This window comes from Pan troglodytes, chromosome 9, assembly GCF_028858775.2.
Source record: "Pan troglodytes isolate AG18354 chromosome 9, NHGRI_mPanTro3-v2.0_pri, whole genome shotgun sequence".
NCBI classification, from domain to species: domain Eukaryota; kingdom Metazoa; phylum Chordata; class Mammalia; order Primates; family Hominidae; genus Pan; species Pan troglodytes.
The window spans coordinates 57,957,551-57,975,253 of record NC_072407.2 but is presented as its reverse complement, the minus strand read 5'-3'; the positions used below and the strand labels follow the sequence as shown (position 1 = coordinate 57,975,253).

At 34.0% G+C, this 17,703-nt stretch overlaps 2 protein-coding genes across 2 annotated transcripts; both read right to left on the bottom strand.

Moving 5' to 3' along the window:
* Window positions 1–839: 839 nt before the first annotated feature.
* On the bottom strand, window positions 840–5,361 carry OR4S2 (olfactory receptor family 4 subfamily S member 2). Its single transcript, XM_521935.5, has 2 exons — window positions 5,137–5,361; window positions 840–2,826 (listed from the first exon to the last, which is right to left on the bottom strand). The coding sequence occupies exon 2, from the start codon at window positions 2,788–2,790 to the stop codon at window positions 1,855–1,857; it is 936 nt and encodes a 311-aa protein (XP_521935.4). The 5' UTR covers window positions 2,791–2,826; window positions 5,137–5,361; the 3' UTR covers window positions 840–1,854.
* A 9,311-nt stretch (window positions 5,362–14,672) lies between these two features.
* On the bottom strand, window positions 14,673–15,602 carry LOC747017 (olfactory receptor 4P4). The gene has a single exon (XM_001155635.6). The coding sequence runs from the start codon at window positions 15,600–15,602 to the stop codon at window positions 14,673–14,675; it is 930 nt and encodes a 309-aa protein (XP_001155635.6).
* Window positions 15,603–17,703: the final 2,101 nt, after the last annotated feature.

Genomic DNA, 17,703 nt, shown 5'->3' with positions numbered 1-17,703 from the left:
TGCTGGAAGAGGAAGATGTTCTCTATCAGCTATGGTTCTGGGAATTGTTGCAACACTAAGGAAGTTATCTCAGTTGTGTTTTTCTTTAGGTCTAGTTTGGAAAACAGGACTGGTCGCAATCCTAAGGACATTCTCAGTTACTACCTCCCAGTCTCTGGCCACATGCTCAATCAATTGCGAACCCCGGATGTTACCTCGTTCATCTCACCCTCTCACACTGCCGGCTGCTTTGACCTTCCCTGGGAGAGGACTGTTTTCTGGCATGGTCTCTAGTGTAACTGCTATGGTGAGATCATCTACGTCCAATCTGACTAGATCCTGGGGTTTCATTTGTAAGTGCTGTCATGAAGTGACGGTCAGAGTATATTATTCTCTAAAGGAAAAAGTTATGTGTCAATGTTTATACTATTCCTTTATGTGACTACAAACATAAAACAAAATAGAAATTATAAGTGAATATAGGTATAGGATTATTTTTAATGGAAGGAATCATAAGAAACAGAACAATGGTGTGTTTGTAAGAAAAGATAGGAAAGTGATTATTATGTTTTTCTTTCATTTTTTACATTATTGAACTGTTTGAGTTTTCAGACAGTTCAATATGCATGTGTTCCTTTATATTTTCATGTAAATAAGACATCTGTATGTTAATATTATGTAACTTTTGATTTTATTCTTTTCTTCTCTTCTTTTGTCATTGTATTATGACAAAAGCTAATAAATGCATACTTTAAAAAATAGAATCTCTGTGAAACATAGTAAAGTATCCACAAAAATGTATTTCCTCTGCCATCTGAATTGTTGCTAAAATAAGAGCAAAATAGAAATTATATGTTAATCCACAATGACAAAAAAGCAAACAGGAAATACCAGCTGGTGAAAGATTTTCACACATTTTTTGAGAAATAGAGAACAGTGTTACTAAGTAGTTAACTTAGCATTGTGGGAGAAGTTATAGCCATCTGAGCAAGGACAGAGAAAACTAGCAAGTTAGTTCACTTGCAAAACTCCTGAGATGCTAAATGCTTGTAGCATATGATTCTACAGAATGTAGGAGTGAAACATACGTTGTATTACATGAAAATTATTTTATTTCCACAGGCCATTTTCTACACAGACAGGTAAGAATTCCTCTATATTACTTCACAAAAGATTGGAGGTTTATTCTTTTGAAAGACTGAGCTAAATAATTCCCAGTATTAATGTGGAGGACAGTGATGAAACACGCATGTACAAGGATAAGTGAAATCTACAGTGTGAACTATGAGGCCCTTTCCTCTTGCTGCTCCCCAGATGTCAGCAGTCAGCACACATTACAACCTTATCAATTCCCCACTACTCTATACATAGCCTAAGCAGCAGGGTAGAGGATTGTTTTTTTAGAAGGAAATATATGAGTGATACTGTACTGCCCGAAACCTCAAAATTTAAGCCCAAAAATACGAAAACACTTCCCACACTTTTGGAAATTCTAAATTTTTTAAAATTTATTTCCTCCACTTTATACATATGGTGAGTTTCTGCTTTCAGGGATGATGATAAAACCAGTGAATAGCAAGGTAGGTTAATAGAAATCTGTCCTCAAAGGAAAGCCAAGAGGAATTGCTCTTCTGCACTTTTGTGATTCTAAGTTTAATAATATTTCTGTGTCATAGATATTTCAGGAAGTTATCTAATTATGAAATAGTATAAAAATACTATAATAATGAAAAATAATACCTTACTCTTTTGAATGTGTTATTGTCTCATTTTTCCACTCCAAATCCCATGAGGTTGTTATTGTCTTGATTGCACAGATGAGTTAACCAAGGCTGAGAAATTTTAAGGTCGTCTAGCTTAAATTATTAAGTCCAACTATTTCCCTTTAGCCTCCAAGAAAACATTTCTGCCCCACAGTTTCTTCATTGCGTTCTTTACTTCTGCATTTCTCAGTGTATAAATCAGAGGATTTAACATGGGAGTGATAATGGTGTAAAATACAGCCACCATCTTATCCTCTGAAAAGGTAGTATCAGGGCGCATGTACATAAAAGTACAGGGGCCGAAAAAGATAATGACCACGGCAATGTGGGAGCCACAGGTGGAGAGGGCTTTGCGCCTGCCTTCTGCTGACTGCTTTCTCAGGGAAACTAGGATGATGCTGTAGGAGATTAGCAAGATAACAAAACTCCCCAGAGCAATGGTACCACTGTTGGCTGTCACAACAACACCAACAATGTATGTTTCTGTGCAGGCAAGTTTCAACACAGGGTGAACATCACAAAAGTAGTGATCTATCTCATTGGGTCCACAAAAGGGCAGTTGGACTACCAGAGCCACTTGGATAATGGAGTGTAAGAACCCACCTACCCATGTCCCTAATAACATTTTATTGCATGTCTCCTGGTTCATGATGGTCATATAATGTAGGGGTTTACAGATAGCCACATAACGATCATAGGCCATTACAGTGAGGATGAAGATCTCAGTGCAACCAAAGAAATGTACTCCAAACAGTTGCAACATGCACCCCACATAGGAGATGGTTTTGTCCTTCGCTAACAGGTCAACAATCATCTTGGGAGCTGTGACTGAAGAGTAACAAATGTCCACAAAAGACAAGAAGCTGAGAAAGAAATACATGGGTGACTTAAACAGGTTGCTCAGGCAAACTGTCAGCATGATGAGGAGATTTCCCAGAAGAATGATTATGTAGAAGAAAGAAAACACCACAAAACAAACTTTCTCAATCTCTGGGCTCTGAGAAAGACCCCAGAAAATGAATTCAGTTACGTTGTTTATTTTTTCCATGGAATGGGTCAAGTTCTTAGGAGACAATTAAATTACCTGAAAAAAAGAAAACATAAAAAGGACTGTATTTATTTTATTTCTAACGCAGAACCAACGGAAAATCACAGTAGATCAAAAGAGGAAAAAATGCTGATTGGCATGCATACTTGAAGAAATTGAAATGCATCTATTTTGATCATCTTGCCTCAAGATAAGATCACATTCGTTCACTTCAGGTGAGAAAACAAAATCCAGAGAGAGAAAGTAAATCCCCTCAATCTCATATATATGTTACCATATGCCTCTCACTTTTTATTAATGTTTATTTAGCTGTTTCTAAACTTTGTTTAGTTTTTATTTTGTATAAGACACTGAGTTTTGAAACAACTTCTGTATTTTGGGATATGGTAACATCTATGTTATCTACTGGCAAATATCTGGAAATGATTGCTTTATTTTTGACCCATAAGTGAAAACATACGGCCACATTTCACCTTTTGAATACTGCCATGCCTGATTATCACATCCACTCACAAATACTCTGCAATTTCTCTGCAAGTTTAACCACTCTTGCGCCTTGCAAGTTCTTCTCATGAAACTCTATCTTTGTGCACATGATGTATGCACCTCCACCAGTGTGGTCTCGAGCCCTGATAGTCAAGATGTAGTGTGATGTAATAGAAAGAGGAGCAAAAGTACACAAACTTGATTCTAAAATGATACTACTGTAACCCCCAAGGTAAATTATTTAACTTCACAGAAATTCTCTTATCCCATTTGTGAAATGACAGTTTCAATTTCACTGTTACGTATCACATTAATAGTTATTTCAGCCATGAACTTATATCACTTCTGTCAGTATGAAATATTCATAAAACCCTGATAGGAAGGCAGAAATAAGGTAAAGCAATAAAAGAAACTTCTAGAGACAAAGCAAGACCTGTTTGATTTGAAAGGAGAGGGAGTGAAGTCTTATGTAATTTCTCCATGTACAAACTCAGAATACTTTAGGATTTTCCAGGACTGACTTTGCTTTGTATTTTTAAACATTTGTCTATTAACTGAAACGAAGAAAATGGGTGTAAAAAAGAGAAGACTGTCCCTTAATGTCAACATTGCTTCATACATCTTTCTAATCTTTCAAGTTTTATTCTGGCCATATTCATTCTCCCAATTTGGTCGATTTATATTTCTGGAAGAGATCATCACTGAATGACAATTTTAATGGGTTTAGGAAAATGACATTTATCTAAATGGATGAATATTCATTGGTGAAATTTCAGGCACTACAATGGGGTCATTGGTACATGGATGGAAAAGGGTATCTGTAATAGTTTTGATTAAAGGAGCTTTTAGGATTCTTTCTCTAATCAACCGCAGGTGTAAATGATCCCTCCAATTACAGGTGGTCTAGCAGAGACCTGTAGATCCTCTCAAGATCCATCCAGCTGAATGCTGACAACTCCTATTAAACTCTGTGCTCTCAGCTATCCTTATGCAGTGAAGTTGTGCCTAATACTTCCAGCTTTTGGGAATCTATAGGATTGTGTTTCTTCAGGTATTCATGTTAGAGTTGGCACAGTAGTCATTACAGGTGTGCTATCTCTTGTGCATTACAAAATAATGATTGTAAGAGTAATAGTAATATGATTTAGATACAGTCTCAAGCACATCCCCTGCTTTTACATGCTCATTCCTCTTCAGTTATCCTGCTGAATTAAAAGAAAAATACTATCCTCCACTAAGAGAGCCCCTCAACTTAAGGAAGCTCACAACATAGCAGTTTTGGGCAACAATTATTTATGTTGTTTTGCTCTCATCTAGAAGAAACTGGGCTTTTGCACACAAGCCTGAGGATTTTTTCCCCTACCGTCCATATCACAAGGTTCTAGAGGAATTTTTTTTTTCATTCACCAATCTATTTTATTCAGGTATTCATTTATCTTAATTGCAGGATTGATATCTAAAGTTCCATTTATCAGAATGTGCATCCTAGTAAAGGCTGTTAACCTTCTGAATCATGGCCTCTCTTGACTCCAACTGATGCAGTAACATGTTGCTGTTTCTCTCCTTAAGCCAATATCCATCACAAGGATGCCTTCCTCCTTTATCTGGGCATGTTGGGCATAATAACTCACTTTCCTTTGAAATTATTGACATTTTCTTATTTGTGTCCATCCTACCCTTCCTCACAGTCATGTTTAGGTACATGTTACTATCTTACTATCATGATTTTAATAATTTCATTCTCTCTGTATTTCAGAGAACAATATTTTTCCATTATTTTACAAATGTTCAAAATCTAACAATTTAATTATCTTTTTCCACAAATATTCTGTATTCGTTTTAAAAGAAAAAAAATCTCACCAGTATTTTCCAGAGCTTGAGTTCACTTTATGTTTCTATCTCTTCTTGAGTTAATTTGGGTGCAGCTGCCCAAAGTAAAGTAACAGTGATGCCTGGGGAATTCCTTTGTGAATAATTAGTACCGGAAAATAACCTGACCCCCCAAACTGAAAGGCTGGTAGAAATGAGTCTTTGTTGTTCCTGGTTTTCTCATCTAATGATACCTGCCATTTCACAGGGTCTTTGACAATAAATGCTCTTTTCTCTATTCTTACAGGTCTATTTAAAGAGGAAGATGCAAAATGATAAATGACCTTGGAGACAGCTTTTCCCCAAAGTCTTCCTCCATAGTCAAAACCAAATTGCAGCCCTACCAATGAACTTTAATTCTAGTGTCTGTTCAATTTTTTAAATTTAAATTTTAAAAATTGTTGCTAAATACAAAAACCGGTCAATTCTCATATTAACGACTATAGCCCTAATCCAAAGCAATTCAGCCAAGAGAAGTAATAATTTTATCATTCTAAACCTTGTTTTTGAATTAATATGCTTTACTATATGCATTAAATAGTCCATATTTGATATAACATATTAAGATATCTGTTTTATGTTATTTATTGAATTGTAATTGTTCTTTCTTGAAAGCTATATTGTAATAGAAAATAGTATATTCGATTGTGCTATTTGGGAACATTGCTTTTCTTCTTAATTGATTCTATGCTGATTTATGGAGAAATAGGTGGGATAAGGTTCATGTTTGGCCTATGCTTGGAATAAGTATGGTGTTGAATTTAATTCATTTACTTTTATATTGTAAATCCTTAAGGTTGACTCACGAAAACTAATAATAATCTTGCTTTTTCTCTTCCTATTTCTATTAGTTTCTTTCCCCATGCTTGACTTTTTTACTTTACTCTTCTTACCTTATCTTACCTTTTTCTTTATTTCAAACAACATCCAAAATGTCCAAGAGATCCTACTTATATTTTCACTATCTGGAGTTAGCAGAAGAAATGAGTGAAAAATAAAGAGCAGGAAGTAAAAGAGCAATTATGCCCAGGTTTGTGGAAACATTCATCATGATTAAGCTAGTGTGTTAGTTTCCTGTTTCTGCTGCAACGAATTACCACAAACTTAGTGGCTTAATTCAATACCAAGTCAGTATTTCACAGTTCTGCAGGTGAGAAGTCCAAAATGAGGCTCACTGGGCTAAAATCAAGGCATTGGAAAGGACGAATCCTTCTGAAGTCTGTAGGGGAAAACTCATTCTGTTCCAGCTTCTAGAATCTACCAGCTTCCTTATGGCCCCTTTCCTTCATCTCCAAAGCAGGCAGTGTAGCATCTTCAAATTTAACTTATTCTGCTTCACTTTCCCATTTTAAATAAACCTTGTGAATACGTTGAGCCCACATGGATAGTGCAGGATAACATCTTTGTTTTAAGGTCAACTGATTAACAAACTTAATTTTTATCTACAGTCTTAATCACCTTATCATGTAACAAAATATATTGATAAGTTCTGAGGACTAAGATGTGAACATCTTTGGAGATCCCTATTCTGCTGCTCAGTTATTTAGATGAGTAGTGGGGCGAGTCAGTATATCTTCTATTCCTACTTTGCAAAACGTACTTTGAGATCTAGGAGATGTTTAAAAATATGTTTTGGAACAAATGCTAAATATAATTGTAAATAATGGAATATTAATGTCCATATTTTATAACAGAAATGTGTGCAAAGGAAGGATAGCTGATGAAAATTATCTCTTGGATTAAAAAAAGACAGCTACATGTCATGTGATAGGAGAATGATAGTAAATTAATAAAAGATATAAGAATAGTACATACACAGCAACAGCCAACAGATTTAACATTCATTTATTATAATAGCTTTAGTGAGATATGATTCATATACTATGTAGTTCATCAATTTAAAGTGTACAGTTTAATTGATGTTTCATAAACAGGGTTGGGCAACCATCAACACAATCTAAGTTTACAACATCTTTGTCCCCTCAAAAAGAAACCCCACTCTCATTAGCAATCACTCCTCATTCCTCTCTCACACCATCACCCCCAGCTCTAGGCAAACACTAATCTACTTTCTATTACTACAAATTGGCATCTCTGGACTTTTTTTTACATAAAAATAATAATACAATATGTAGTTTTTTGTAACTTGCTTCTTTCACTTGCCGTAGCATTCTTAAAGATAATCCCATTGATGGGAGTGTAAATTAGTTCAACCGTTGTGGAGGACAGTGTGGTGAGTCTTCAGAGATCTAAAGGCAGAAATACCATTCCATCCAACAATCCCATTACTGGGTATCTACCCAGAGGAATATAAATCATTCTACTATAAAGACACATGCACACATATGTTCATTGAAACACTATTCACAATAACAAAGGCATGGAATCAACCTAAATATCCATCAATGATAGACTGGATAAACAAAATGTGATACATATACACAATGGAATACTCTGCAGCCATAAAAAAGAACGAGATCATGTTCTTTGATGGGGTATGGATGGAGCTGAAGGCCATCATCCTTAGCAAACTAACACAGGAACAGAAAACCAAATAAGGCATGTTCTCACTTATAAGTGGGATTTGAAAGCCATATTTTTCTTGAGACCAATAGATATGAACACTTTTTTGTAATACATTGTTTTCTCTAGATTAAATTTACATACAATGAAGTGCAACGTTTTGAAGTATATGCTTTGATGATTTTTGACACATGTATATATTCATGTAACCACTAACAAATTCAAGATGTAGAAAACTCAACAACTCAGAAGTTTTGTCATGCACCTTTTCAGTTCATTCCCCCAGATACAACTACTTTTCTGGTTTTTTATGATTCAATTTTAGTTTTTCCAATTGTAAACTTATTATGACTGATTGAAGCATTTATTCATTTGTGTCTAGACTGTTTTGAGATTTATCATGTTGTTTTGTGTATCATTAGTCCATTATTTTCCTTTGCAGAAGAGTGTTTGCTTTAAAACATCCTATAACGTTTACTCTAACAACTTTTGTCTTTTAAATGCAGTATAATTATATTTAACGTTATTAAGATTTTTGAATTTGTTTCTATTGTTGCAGTTTACTTTGTCTCCTCTATAACTTTCTTCTCAATTTTCTTTATTACTTTGACCTAATCAAGAAATGTTTTTGTGTAGTATAAAATTCTGTCCTCTTTTCTGTCTTTTTTAAAAAATAGACTATCTTTAGGGCACTTTTAGTTTCTCACACATCAAAACTGAACAGAAGGCATAAATATTTCCAATATAGCCTCTGGCCCTACTCATGCATAACTTCCTTTATTATTAACATTGTCCAACCAGAGCGTTTCATTCTTTACAACTGGTGAATCTACATGGATACATCACTATCATTGAAAGTCCACAGGGTTTATTCTTGTTATACAACAGGGTTTTATAATGAGATTCGGTTGGATTCATTCTTGGTATTGTATATTCTGTGGGTTTGGTCTATGTATAAAGACATTTCTGCACTCTTATATCATATAGAATAGTTTCATTTCCCTAAAATTGCCTGCACCCCACCTATTTATCCTTCCCACACCCCAACACAGTTTTACTATCTTGATAACTTTACCTTTTCCAAAATGTCATATAGTTGTAGTCATACATTATTAGTATTTTCAGATTGGCTTATTTCACTTAATAATATGCATTTAAGTCTCCTCCGTGTCTTTTCATGGGGTAATAGCTTCTTTCTTTTTAGTGCTGAACGATATTTAATTGTCTGAATATACCACAGTTTATTTATGCATAGACCTACTGAAAGACATCTGGGTTGCTTCCAAGTTTGGTGATGCAGAGAAACCTAACATAAACACCTGAATGCCAGGGTTTTGCATGGACATAAGTTTTTCACTCCTTTGGGTAAATACCAAGTGGCATAATTGCTGTATGTTATGGTAAAAGTATGTTTAGTACTTGAGAAACTGCTAAACTCTCGTCTATGGTGGCTGTGCCATTTTTCATTCCCAACAACAATGAATGAATGTTCCCTTTGCTCTACACACTCACCAGCATTTGGCATTGCCAGTATTATGCATTTGGTCATTTTAATAGATATGCAGTGGTATATCATTGTTGCTTTAATTCATATTCTTCTGGTCACCTGCGATATGTCGTATCTTTCCATAGGCTTCCATGTCATCTGTATATCCTCTTTGGTGAGATGTCTGTTAAGGACTTCAGCCTATTTCTTTAGTCTGGTTCTTTTCTTTCTATTTTTCTCTTTATTATTTTTATACAGGTATACTCTTGTCATGGAGATTTGCTCCACAGATTATTTTGTCATCCATGTACTAAGCCTAGTACCCAACAGTTATGTTTTCTGCTCCTCTCCCACCTCCCACACTCTACTCTCCAAAAGGCCCCAGTATGTGTTGTTTCTCTCTATGTGTCCATGTGATCTCATCATTTAGCTCCCAGTTATAAGTGAGAACATGCAATATTAGTTTGCTAAGGATAATGGCATCCAGCTCCATCCATGTTCCCGCAAAAGACAAAGACATAATCTCATTCTTTTATATGGCTGCATAGTATTTCAGGGTATATATATATATATATATATGTATGGGTATATATATATGTATATATATATGTATGTGTATATATATATGTGTATATATATGTATGTATATATGTATATATATGTATGTATATATGTATATATGTATGTATATATGTATGTGTATATATAGTATGTGTGTATATGTATATATGTATATATGTATATACGTATATATGTGTATATATGTATATACATGTGTATATACATGTGTATATATGTACATATGTATATACACGTGTATATATGTATATACATATGTATATACACGTGTATATATGTATATACGTGTATATGTATATACATGTGTATATATGTATATACGTGTATATGTATATACACGTATATATATATAATCACATTTTCTTTATCCAATCTATCATTGATGGGAATTTAGGTTGATTCCACGTTGTTTGTTTTCCTATTGTTTGTTTTAAGATTTCTTTGTATATTTTGGATAACAGTCTTTTATCAGATGTTTTTTGCCAGTTTTTCTGCAAGTTTGTGGCTTGTCTTTTCATTCTTTTGATATTACCTGTCACAGCAAAGAAGTGTTTATTTTATGAAATATAGATCATCAACTCTTTCTTTGAAGGATGATACTTCTGAGGTTATATCTAAAAAGTCATCACCAAACTCATGGTCATCTAGATTTTCTGTAACGTTACCTTGTAAGAATTTTATAGTTTTATATTTTATGTTTAGGCCTATGATCTATTTTAAGATAATTTTTGTAAAGAGTTTAAAACCCAGATCTAGATTGGGGTGTGGATTATTCAATGCTGATGAAGAGTTAATTTGTGGCAGGTTAATTATAATTAATTATTCTGTGGAAGAATTAACTACAAAATATGATAAATCCCTTCAATTTAGTTGTTGACTATACTGTTCTATATATGTCTATTAATGCTGCTTGTGGTTTTGGATCAAATTCTCTCTATCCTTCTCCATCCACACAAAGTTAGAATTTGTAAATGTTCTATCTTGCAAATTCAATTAATATTTAATTATTTAAGACACAATAATCAATATTGCTTCAAATGCTAACATATTTGCCTGCTTTATCCTTTTCATGCCTTCAGTTTCACTTTCATGTGTATGTGTAATCGACGGTTTAGGCACATCTTTTGTGAAAGCACGTTTGACAAACTGTATTTTAAACCATTATGATAATTTTCATTATCCTGCTGAAGAATTTACTACATTGTGTTAATTTTGTTTTACTTATATATTTTAATTGGCTTCTATGATCTTTTTTTGCTTTTATTTTTGCTTTTGCCCAATTTTTCTGTTTCCTTCCCATTTTCTTGCCTTTTATTTGGAATGGTATTGTTCCTTTTTAAAAATACATTCCTGGCTGGGTGCAGTGGGTCACGCCTGTAATCCCAGCATTCTGGGAGGCCGAGGCGGGCAGACCACAAGGCCAGGAGTTCAAAACCAACTTGGCCAATACGGTGAAACCCTGTCTCTACTAAAAATACAAAAATTAGCTGGGCGTGGTGGTATGCACCTGTAGTCCCAGCTACTCAGGAGGCTGAGGCAGGAGAATTGCTTGAACCCTGGAGGCAGAGGTTGCAGTGTGCCAAGATCGTGCCACTGCACTCCAGCCTGGTGACAGAGCGAAACTCTGTCTCAAAAAATAATAATAATACATTTCTTTGTCTCTTTTTCTCTCCCACTCCTGGTATTTTAGTAATTACTCAAAAAATCATATCTGTACATTAATATTACCAAGTCTGAATTTAATCAGTGTCTTTTCTTTCCTACCAAACAATACTTCTTTTCAACTTCCACGATGTTGTGGTCTAAGTTTTGTTCTCTCCTCTATTTTTCATCTTATATATTAGACATGATTAATATTTTTAACACAATATCTCAGTTTACAAATAAGGTTAGTATTTTCCTGATTCATTATTCCTTCCTGGATTTTAAATTTTCCTTCTTGGAACATCTTTCCTCTTAATAAGAATTAATATTTACAACTACTTTAAGTGAGTGTGTCTGTATAGTGAACTCTTGGCCATTTTTAAATTGCGGTTTCTTTTGTTTTATTCTACTGAAGACTCCCCACTTCACTTTTCTTGAAAAAATATAGACTTCAAGGATAATATTTTACATTTGGCACTTTTAAAATGTAATTTTATTTTCTTCTGGCTTCTAGTCTTTCTGTGTTTTAATTTTTATTTGTTTATTTATTTATTTTTGAGACGGAGTTTCGCTCTTGTTGCCCAGACTGGAGTGCAATGGCATGATCTCTGCTCACTGCAAACTCTACCTCCCAGGTTCAAGCGATTCTCCTGCCTCAGCTTGCTGAGTAGCTGGGATTACAGGCATGTGCCACCACACAAGTGAATTTTGCATTTTTAGTAGAGACAGGGTTTCTCCATGTTGGTCAGGTTGGTCTCAAATTCCCGATCGCAGGTGATCTGTTCGCCTCGGCCTCCCAAAGTGCTGGGATTACAGGTGTGAGTCGCTGCATCCTACCCTGTGTTTTAAATTATTATTAATTAGAAATAATATTTTGTAGGGCTCTTTTTGAGAGCAACTCTTTCACTTTGTTGTAATTTTTTTCTAAATATTTCTCATAGTTCTAGAAATTGTCAATTATTATCTCTTTAATTGTATTTTCTTACTATTTTATAAATCCTGAAGTTTGGTAGATATATGTTGCCCCCATTTACTCCATTTCTAAGGTCTCTTAATATCCCTTTAACTTTTTCCATATCTTTGTCTCTCTCTTCTTTGTTCTGAGTAATTTTGTTGATATTTGGAATTCACTGATTAATTAGGATACACTACTATGTTTTATCCACTGAGTTTCTAATAAAAATAACATTTTATTTATTTCTTGAAGTTATTTTGTTTGTTTTCTAACAGCCTAGAAAATTTTTAAACCAATGTTGTAATTTGACTTTAAAATCATTTTCTATTTTATACAATAAAGATTTATATTATATTTTGTGTCCATTAATTACAATAAACCCAGTCTTTGTATGCTGTGCTCTGACGTAGCTGTTTCCAACCTAATGTCTTCCTATATTCAGTCATTTTTATTGTGTGATCATTTGCTTTTGAGCAAATTTTTTCTTCTTTTAATTTTTGGTTTTCTATATGAGCAAATTTATTTCAACTATGCCTTAAGTATAAATTCCTGAAAAGACTTTATTTTCTGCATTATGTGCCTGCACACACATGTGTGTGTTTGAGTGTGCGCGTGACAATCCAGTATTAGTATAAACTCATAGCATGCCTTCTTCATTTGGCATCACTGCCCTTATTGGGAGTACAGTGAAGTATATTTTTTATTCATTCTTAGAAGCTAAACAGAATTTTCCTAGTTTCTTTTAATATGGCAAGTGACTTCATATGCTACAATGAATATTCTATTTGATAACATTTTTCAGTGGTGATTCCTGTGTCTTAATCTTGCTATCATAATCTAATGCTGCATTCCTGGAATATTTTCTAAGCTTCATTGTGTAAATTACCATTCTAAGAGCTTTCTTCCTTTTTCCCTATGATTGACAGACAATTTTGCATTAATCAGCTTATCCCATACCCCATTGTGTGGATCCTAGAAGTGCAAGATGTTTCACTTATTTATTTCTAAATGTTTTATTTCACTTAGTGTTTTTCTATGGATAATCATTTTTTCAATAAATATCTTTCATTTTATATCAGTAATATATTATGAAAGAATATTAATACAAATATAGTACTTACTACTTTCTTAAAATTGTTTTAATTACATTATAAAGTATAATGAAATAATAAAAGACATACATTCACCAAAAAAGACATGTGTCAAAATGTTCAAAGCCGCACTATACATAGTAACCCTAAATGGGAAACCACCCAAATGTCTGGCAACAAGGGAATGGATAAATCAATCATTATATATTCATATGATAAGATACCGTATACATCAATGAAAACAGTCAGAAAACTTACCAACATGAGAAATGACTCACAAATGAAATACTGAGAAGACACACACTCAGCAGCAAAATGTAAATCACTCTTACTCTTCAAAGTACAAGAAAAGATAAAAACATTATTATTATTATTATTATTATTATTATTATTATTATTATTTGAGACGGAATCTTGTTCTGTCACCCAGGCTAGAGTGCCGTGGCATGATCTCGGCTCACTGCAACCTCCGCTTCCCGAGTTCAAGCGATTCTCCTGCCTCAGCCTCTCGAGTAGCTGGGATTACAGGTGCTCGCCCCTGCGCCCAGCTAATTTTTGTATTTTTAGTAGTGACGGGGTTTCACCATCTTGGCCAGGCTGGTCTCGAATTCCTGACCTCATGATCCACCCACCTCAGCCTCCCAGAGTGCTGGTATTATAGGCATGAGGCACCGTGCCCAGCCGAAAACTATTTATTTTAGGAATAAATATTGTGGTTAACTTTGGGAGGTATTAATCATAAAGAGGAATAAGGAGGACCTCTGATGTGCTGATAATTTCTGTCTCTTAATTCAGTTGCTGATTTCACAATCATGCTCAGTTTGCAAAAATTCGTGAGCTGTACACAGGCAATACATGCATTTTCTGTGTTTAGACTTGAGTAAAAATGTAAAAGCTGAGAGTAATATTTCATTGATCTTCTCAGAAATTTAAGGCACAAAAAACACATAATCTGTTTTATTTTTTCAACACAACGCCATGTAATCCTTTATTTTTAAGAAATTTTCTGGTTATTTCATGTCACATAAGCACAATTGTAATGATTAAGAAAGGCGGAGGAGAGTATGGATAAAAATAATGTTCAATTTGTTAAAGAGATGTCAATGTAGAAGTATAAAACCACAGAAGGGATATGCTTCCTGTTTGCCCACTTTTCTCTCCAAACATTAAGGACAAGAGCAAGATGAGAGTGAATTTTTCTCATTCATCAGGGAACCACGGCAAGAAAAGCAGAAACAATTCAGAAAAGTTAATTTCTTTTCAGGAGTATTTGACAACACCACACTTTCCTCATGGCGTTCTTCATCTCTGTGTTTCTCAGCGTGTATATGAGAGGGTTGAACATGGGAGCAATGATGGTATAAAAAAGGGCAAACACTTTATCTTCTGAGAATGTTGTGACCGGTCTAATGTAAATGAACAATGCAGGTGCAAAAAACAGGACCACAACCATTACATGAGAACTACAAGTGGCAAGAGCTTTGCTGCGGCTCTCTGCAGAGTATGCTCTGATGGTATACAATATAAAAACATAAGACAACAACAAGACAACAAATGTCACCAAAGCAATTAAGCCTGAATTAGCAATGACTAAGAGACCTATCATGTGTATATTAGAACAGGCCAATTTCAGCAAAGGATACACATCACAGAAGTAGTAATCTATCTCATTTGGGCCACAAAATGGTACAAAGATGGTGAGAAGAAACTGACTGGCAGAATGTATAAATCCCCCAGTACAACAAACTATGATGATTGTGTTACACCTTTGCCTGCTCATGATAATGGTGTAGTGCAGGGGCTTGCAGATGGCCACATAGCGGTCATAGGCCATCCCTGTGAGAATGAAGATCTCTATGCCTCCAAAAAAATGGGTGGTAAAGAGTTGTATCATACAGTTATTATAGGAAATGGTCTTTCTTTCTGCCAGTAAGTCAACCATTAATTTGGGGGTCACTGTGGATGTGTAGCAAAGGTCGGAGAGTGAGAGGTAATTGAGGAAGAAATACATGGGTTGGTGAATGAGCTGGGTGCACGTGATAGAAATCATTATGAGTAAGTTTCCCATCCAAATAGCAATGTAGCAAAACAAAAATAATACAAAGCAGAGGACTTCAATGTTCTTATTTTGGGAAAACCCCAAGAGAATAAACAAAGTGCTATTATTGCTTTTTTCCATGGTCCAGTGTAGATAGAACATATAAGTCACCTGAAATGACATAATTTATAAGCTTACAAGTCTTTGTTAAGAAGTACAATGATCATATTTTATTTGAGGAACTAGCTAGATTTAATTTACCTCATTCAAGTGGTTCAGAGAGTAAATATCTGGTATTCAATTAAAATGGCTTTCTAATAAGACTCTCCATGTATATATATACTAGATGATTTCCATTAGCTCTCTAGCACACTGTGATCAATCCCTGCCCTAGTAGGTATGAATTCTATTGTTCAATCAACAATATTAAAATTCTATCATAGGGAATGTTTATTTCCAAAGTCTAATGTAATATACAATATTGTAATACAAAATAATTCCTTGCAAAGGATACTGCTTTTACTCTCTGGGATTCAAAATTTATTAAGGAAACAAGTCATACAAATATTATTTTTAAAATAATGTAGAAAATTCATTGAATTAACCATAGCACTAAGCATTAGCAATATTGATATCAACAAATGGGATTTGATTGCATAAACTAAAACCAACGTTGTAGGTGGTGAACAAACATATCTTAAGTTGTTAGTCTTGGATGTTGCTGCAAAGATGATGCTGAATTATCCAGTGTGTTTCATTGCTTTCTAAAAATAATATTACATCAAAATATTTTAATTAATTCTTACCAGATATCCTCAGAATGACTGTCCATTTATAATATACATTTTCAGCCCTAATTTCATTCTTGACTTCTCAAACCCCCTTAAATTTCTTCCTCATCTCTCCATGTTACCAAGTTAACATTGTTATCAATACAATGAATAATTTCATTGTAATAGAAATTGAAATTTCAAGAAGACATTCATTTTCATAGTGGAATTTCAAGAACTAGAATTAGATTAAAGGCACTTTTTTGAGAAAAAGGTTATGATCTTCTCCATAATCACACTAATCTTTGCCAATAAATAAGAAAGGCAATTTCATTTTATTTGAAGAAGAAAATTATAATATTGAATACACTACTAGTTTGAATTATTCTTAAAATTGCTTCTTATACATTTCCATTTTCACAAATTTATGTATGTTATTTAAAACCCACCTGAAATACACTTCTTAACCCCAACAAGCATATTAAGACTCTTACATAAAATTAAGCCTCTAAGTAAAGTAAGGCACAGAATGTTCTCAGACAAAACCAGTGCATCAATCTGTCTTCATTTACCGTAAGTTTACTAAAAACGTAATTTGAATCCCTATAATTGTTGTCTTGGTTTTGTCAGCTACAGCTGATGACTAAATTCTCTACCTGGCAATTTTTCTTCTGGGTTCAACTTTTTTACAGACATAGAACCACCATGTTTAACTACTACAATGTTAGTGTTTTTTTTTAATTTACCAGTAAAAATCTAATCATGCTTTATAATTTGGAGGCAATCCCTGTTACTTGTCTTAATTCAGCCACTAACTTCAAATGTAATCTTGCAAATTTTATAACTTGTTTTAAAATGCTTTATCTTCACTTTAAATGTAAGGAAATATGTCTTCCTCTGTGTACTTAGAGATTGATGCTGAAGCTCAACCTTAATAATAGATGAGAAAGGACATTTAAAAGAATAAAATAGTGTACAAGGGATGATATCGTTGTGCTAATATTAATATATCACAAGGAAAACACATGAAAATTACATTAGGATTCTAGAGCTTTAGGAAATTGTACATAGTAACACAAATGGTATATAGCAAACTAAGGCTTAAAATCTGAGTTTTCTGACTCCAAAGTCTTAATTTATAACCCTCTCACCATATGTCCATGTGAAAGTAAGAAAACTCACACGGGATAAACTGAACATTAATCCTGACTGTCCCAACTCTGAAGTTTGCATACATGTCTGAATTTCTCAGGCAAAGTAGGACACTTCTTGAATTTCAGTCATCACTCCATTTTAGACAGTGATACTTAAATGGAAAATGTCTAAGTTGAAATATAGAACTATAAATTAGGCCAAAGTATTTATTAAAAACACAAACTGAATCAGTTCAGGATCCTTATATAAGCCAGCTCTAGAAAGCAACAAAAGTACAGCTCACATATTTCTGCAGGAAGCAAGATATATTTTGTTCT

Bases quoted from the DNA above. Each gene is read 5' to 3' on its own strand.
- OR4S2 (XM_521935.5), bottom strand. From the start codon at position 2,790: ATGGAAAAAATAAACAACGTAACTGAATTCATTTTCTGGGGTCTTTCT.
- LOC747017 (XM_001155635.6), bottom strand. From the start codon at position 15,602: ATGGAAAAAAGCAATAATAGCACTTTGTTTATTCTCTTGGGGTTTTCC.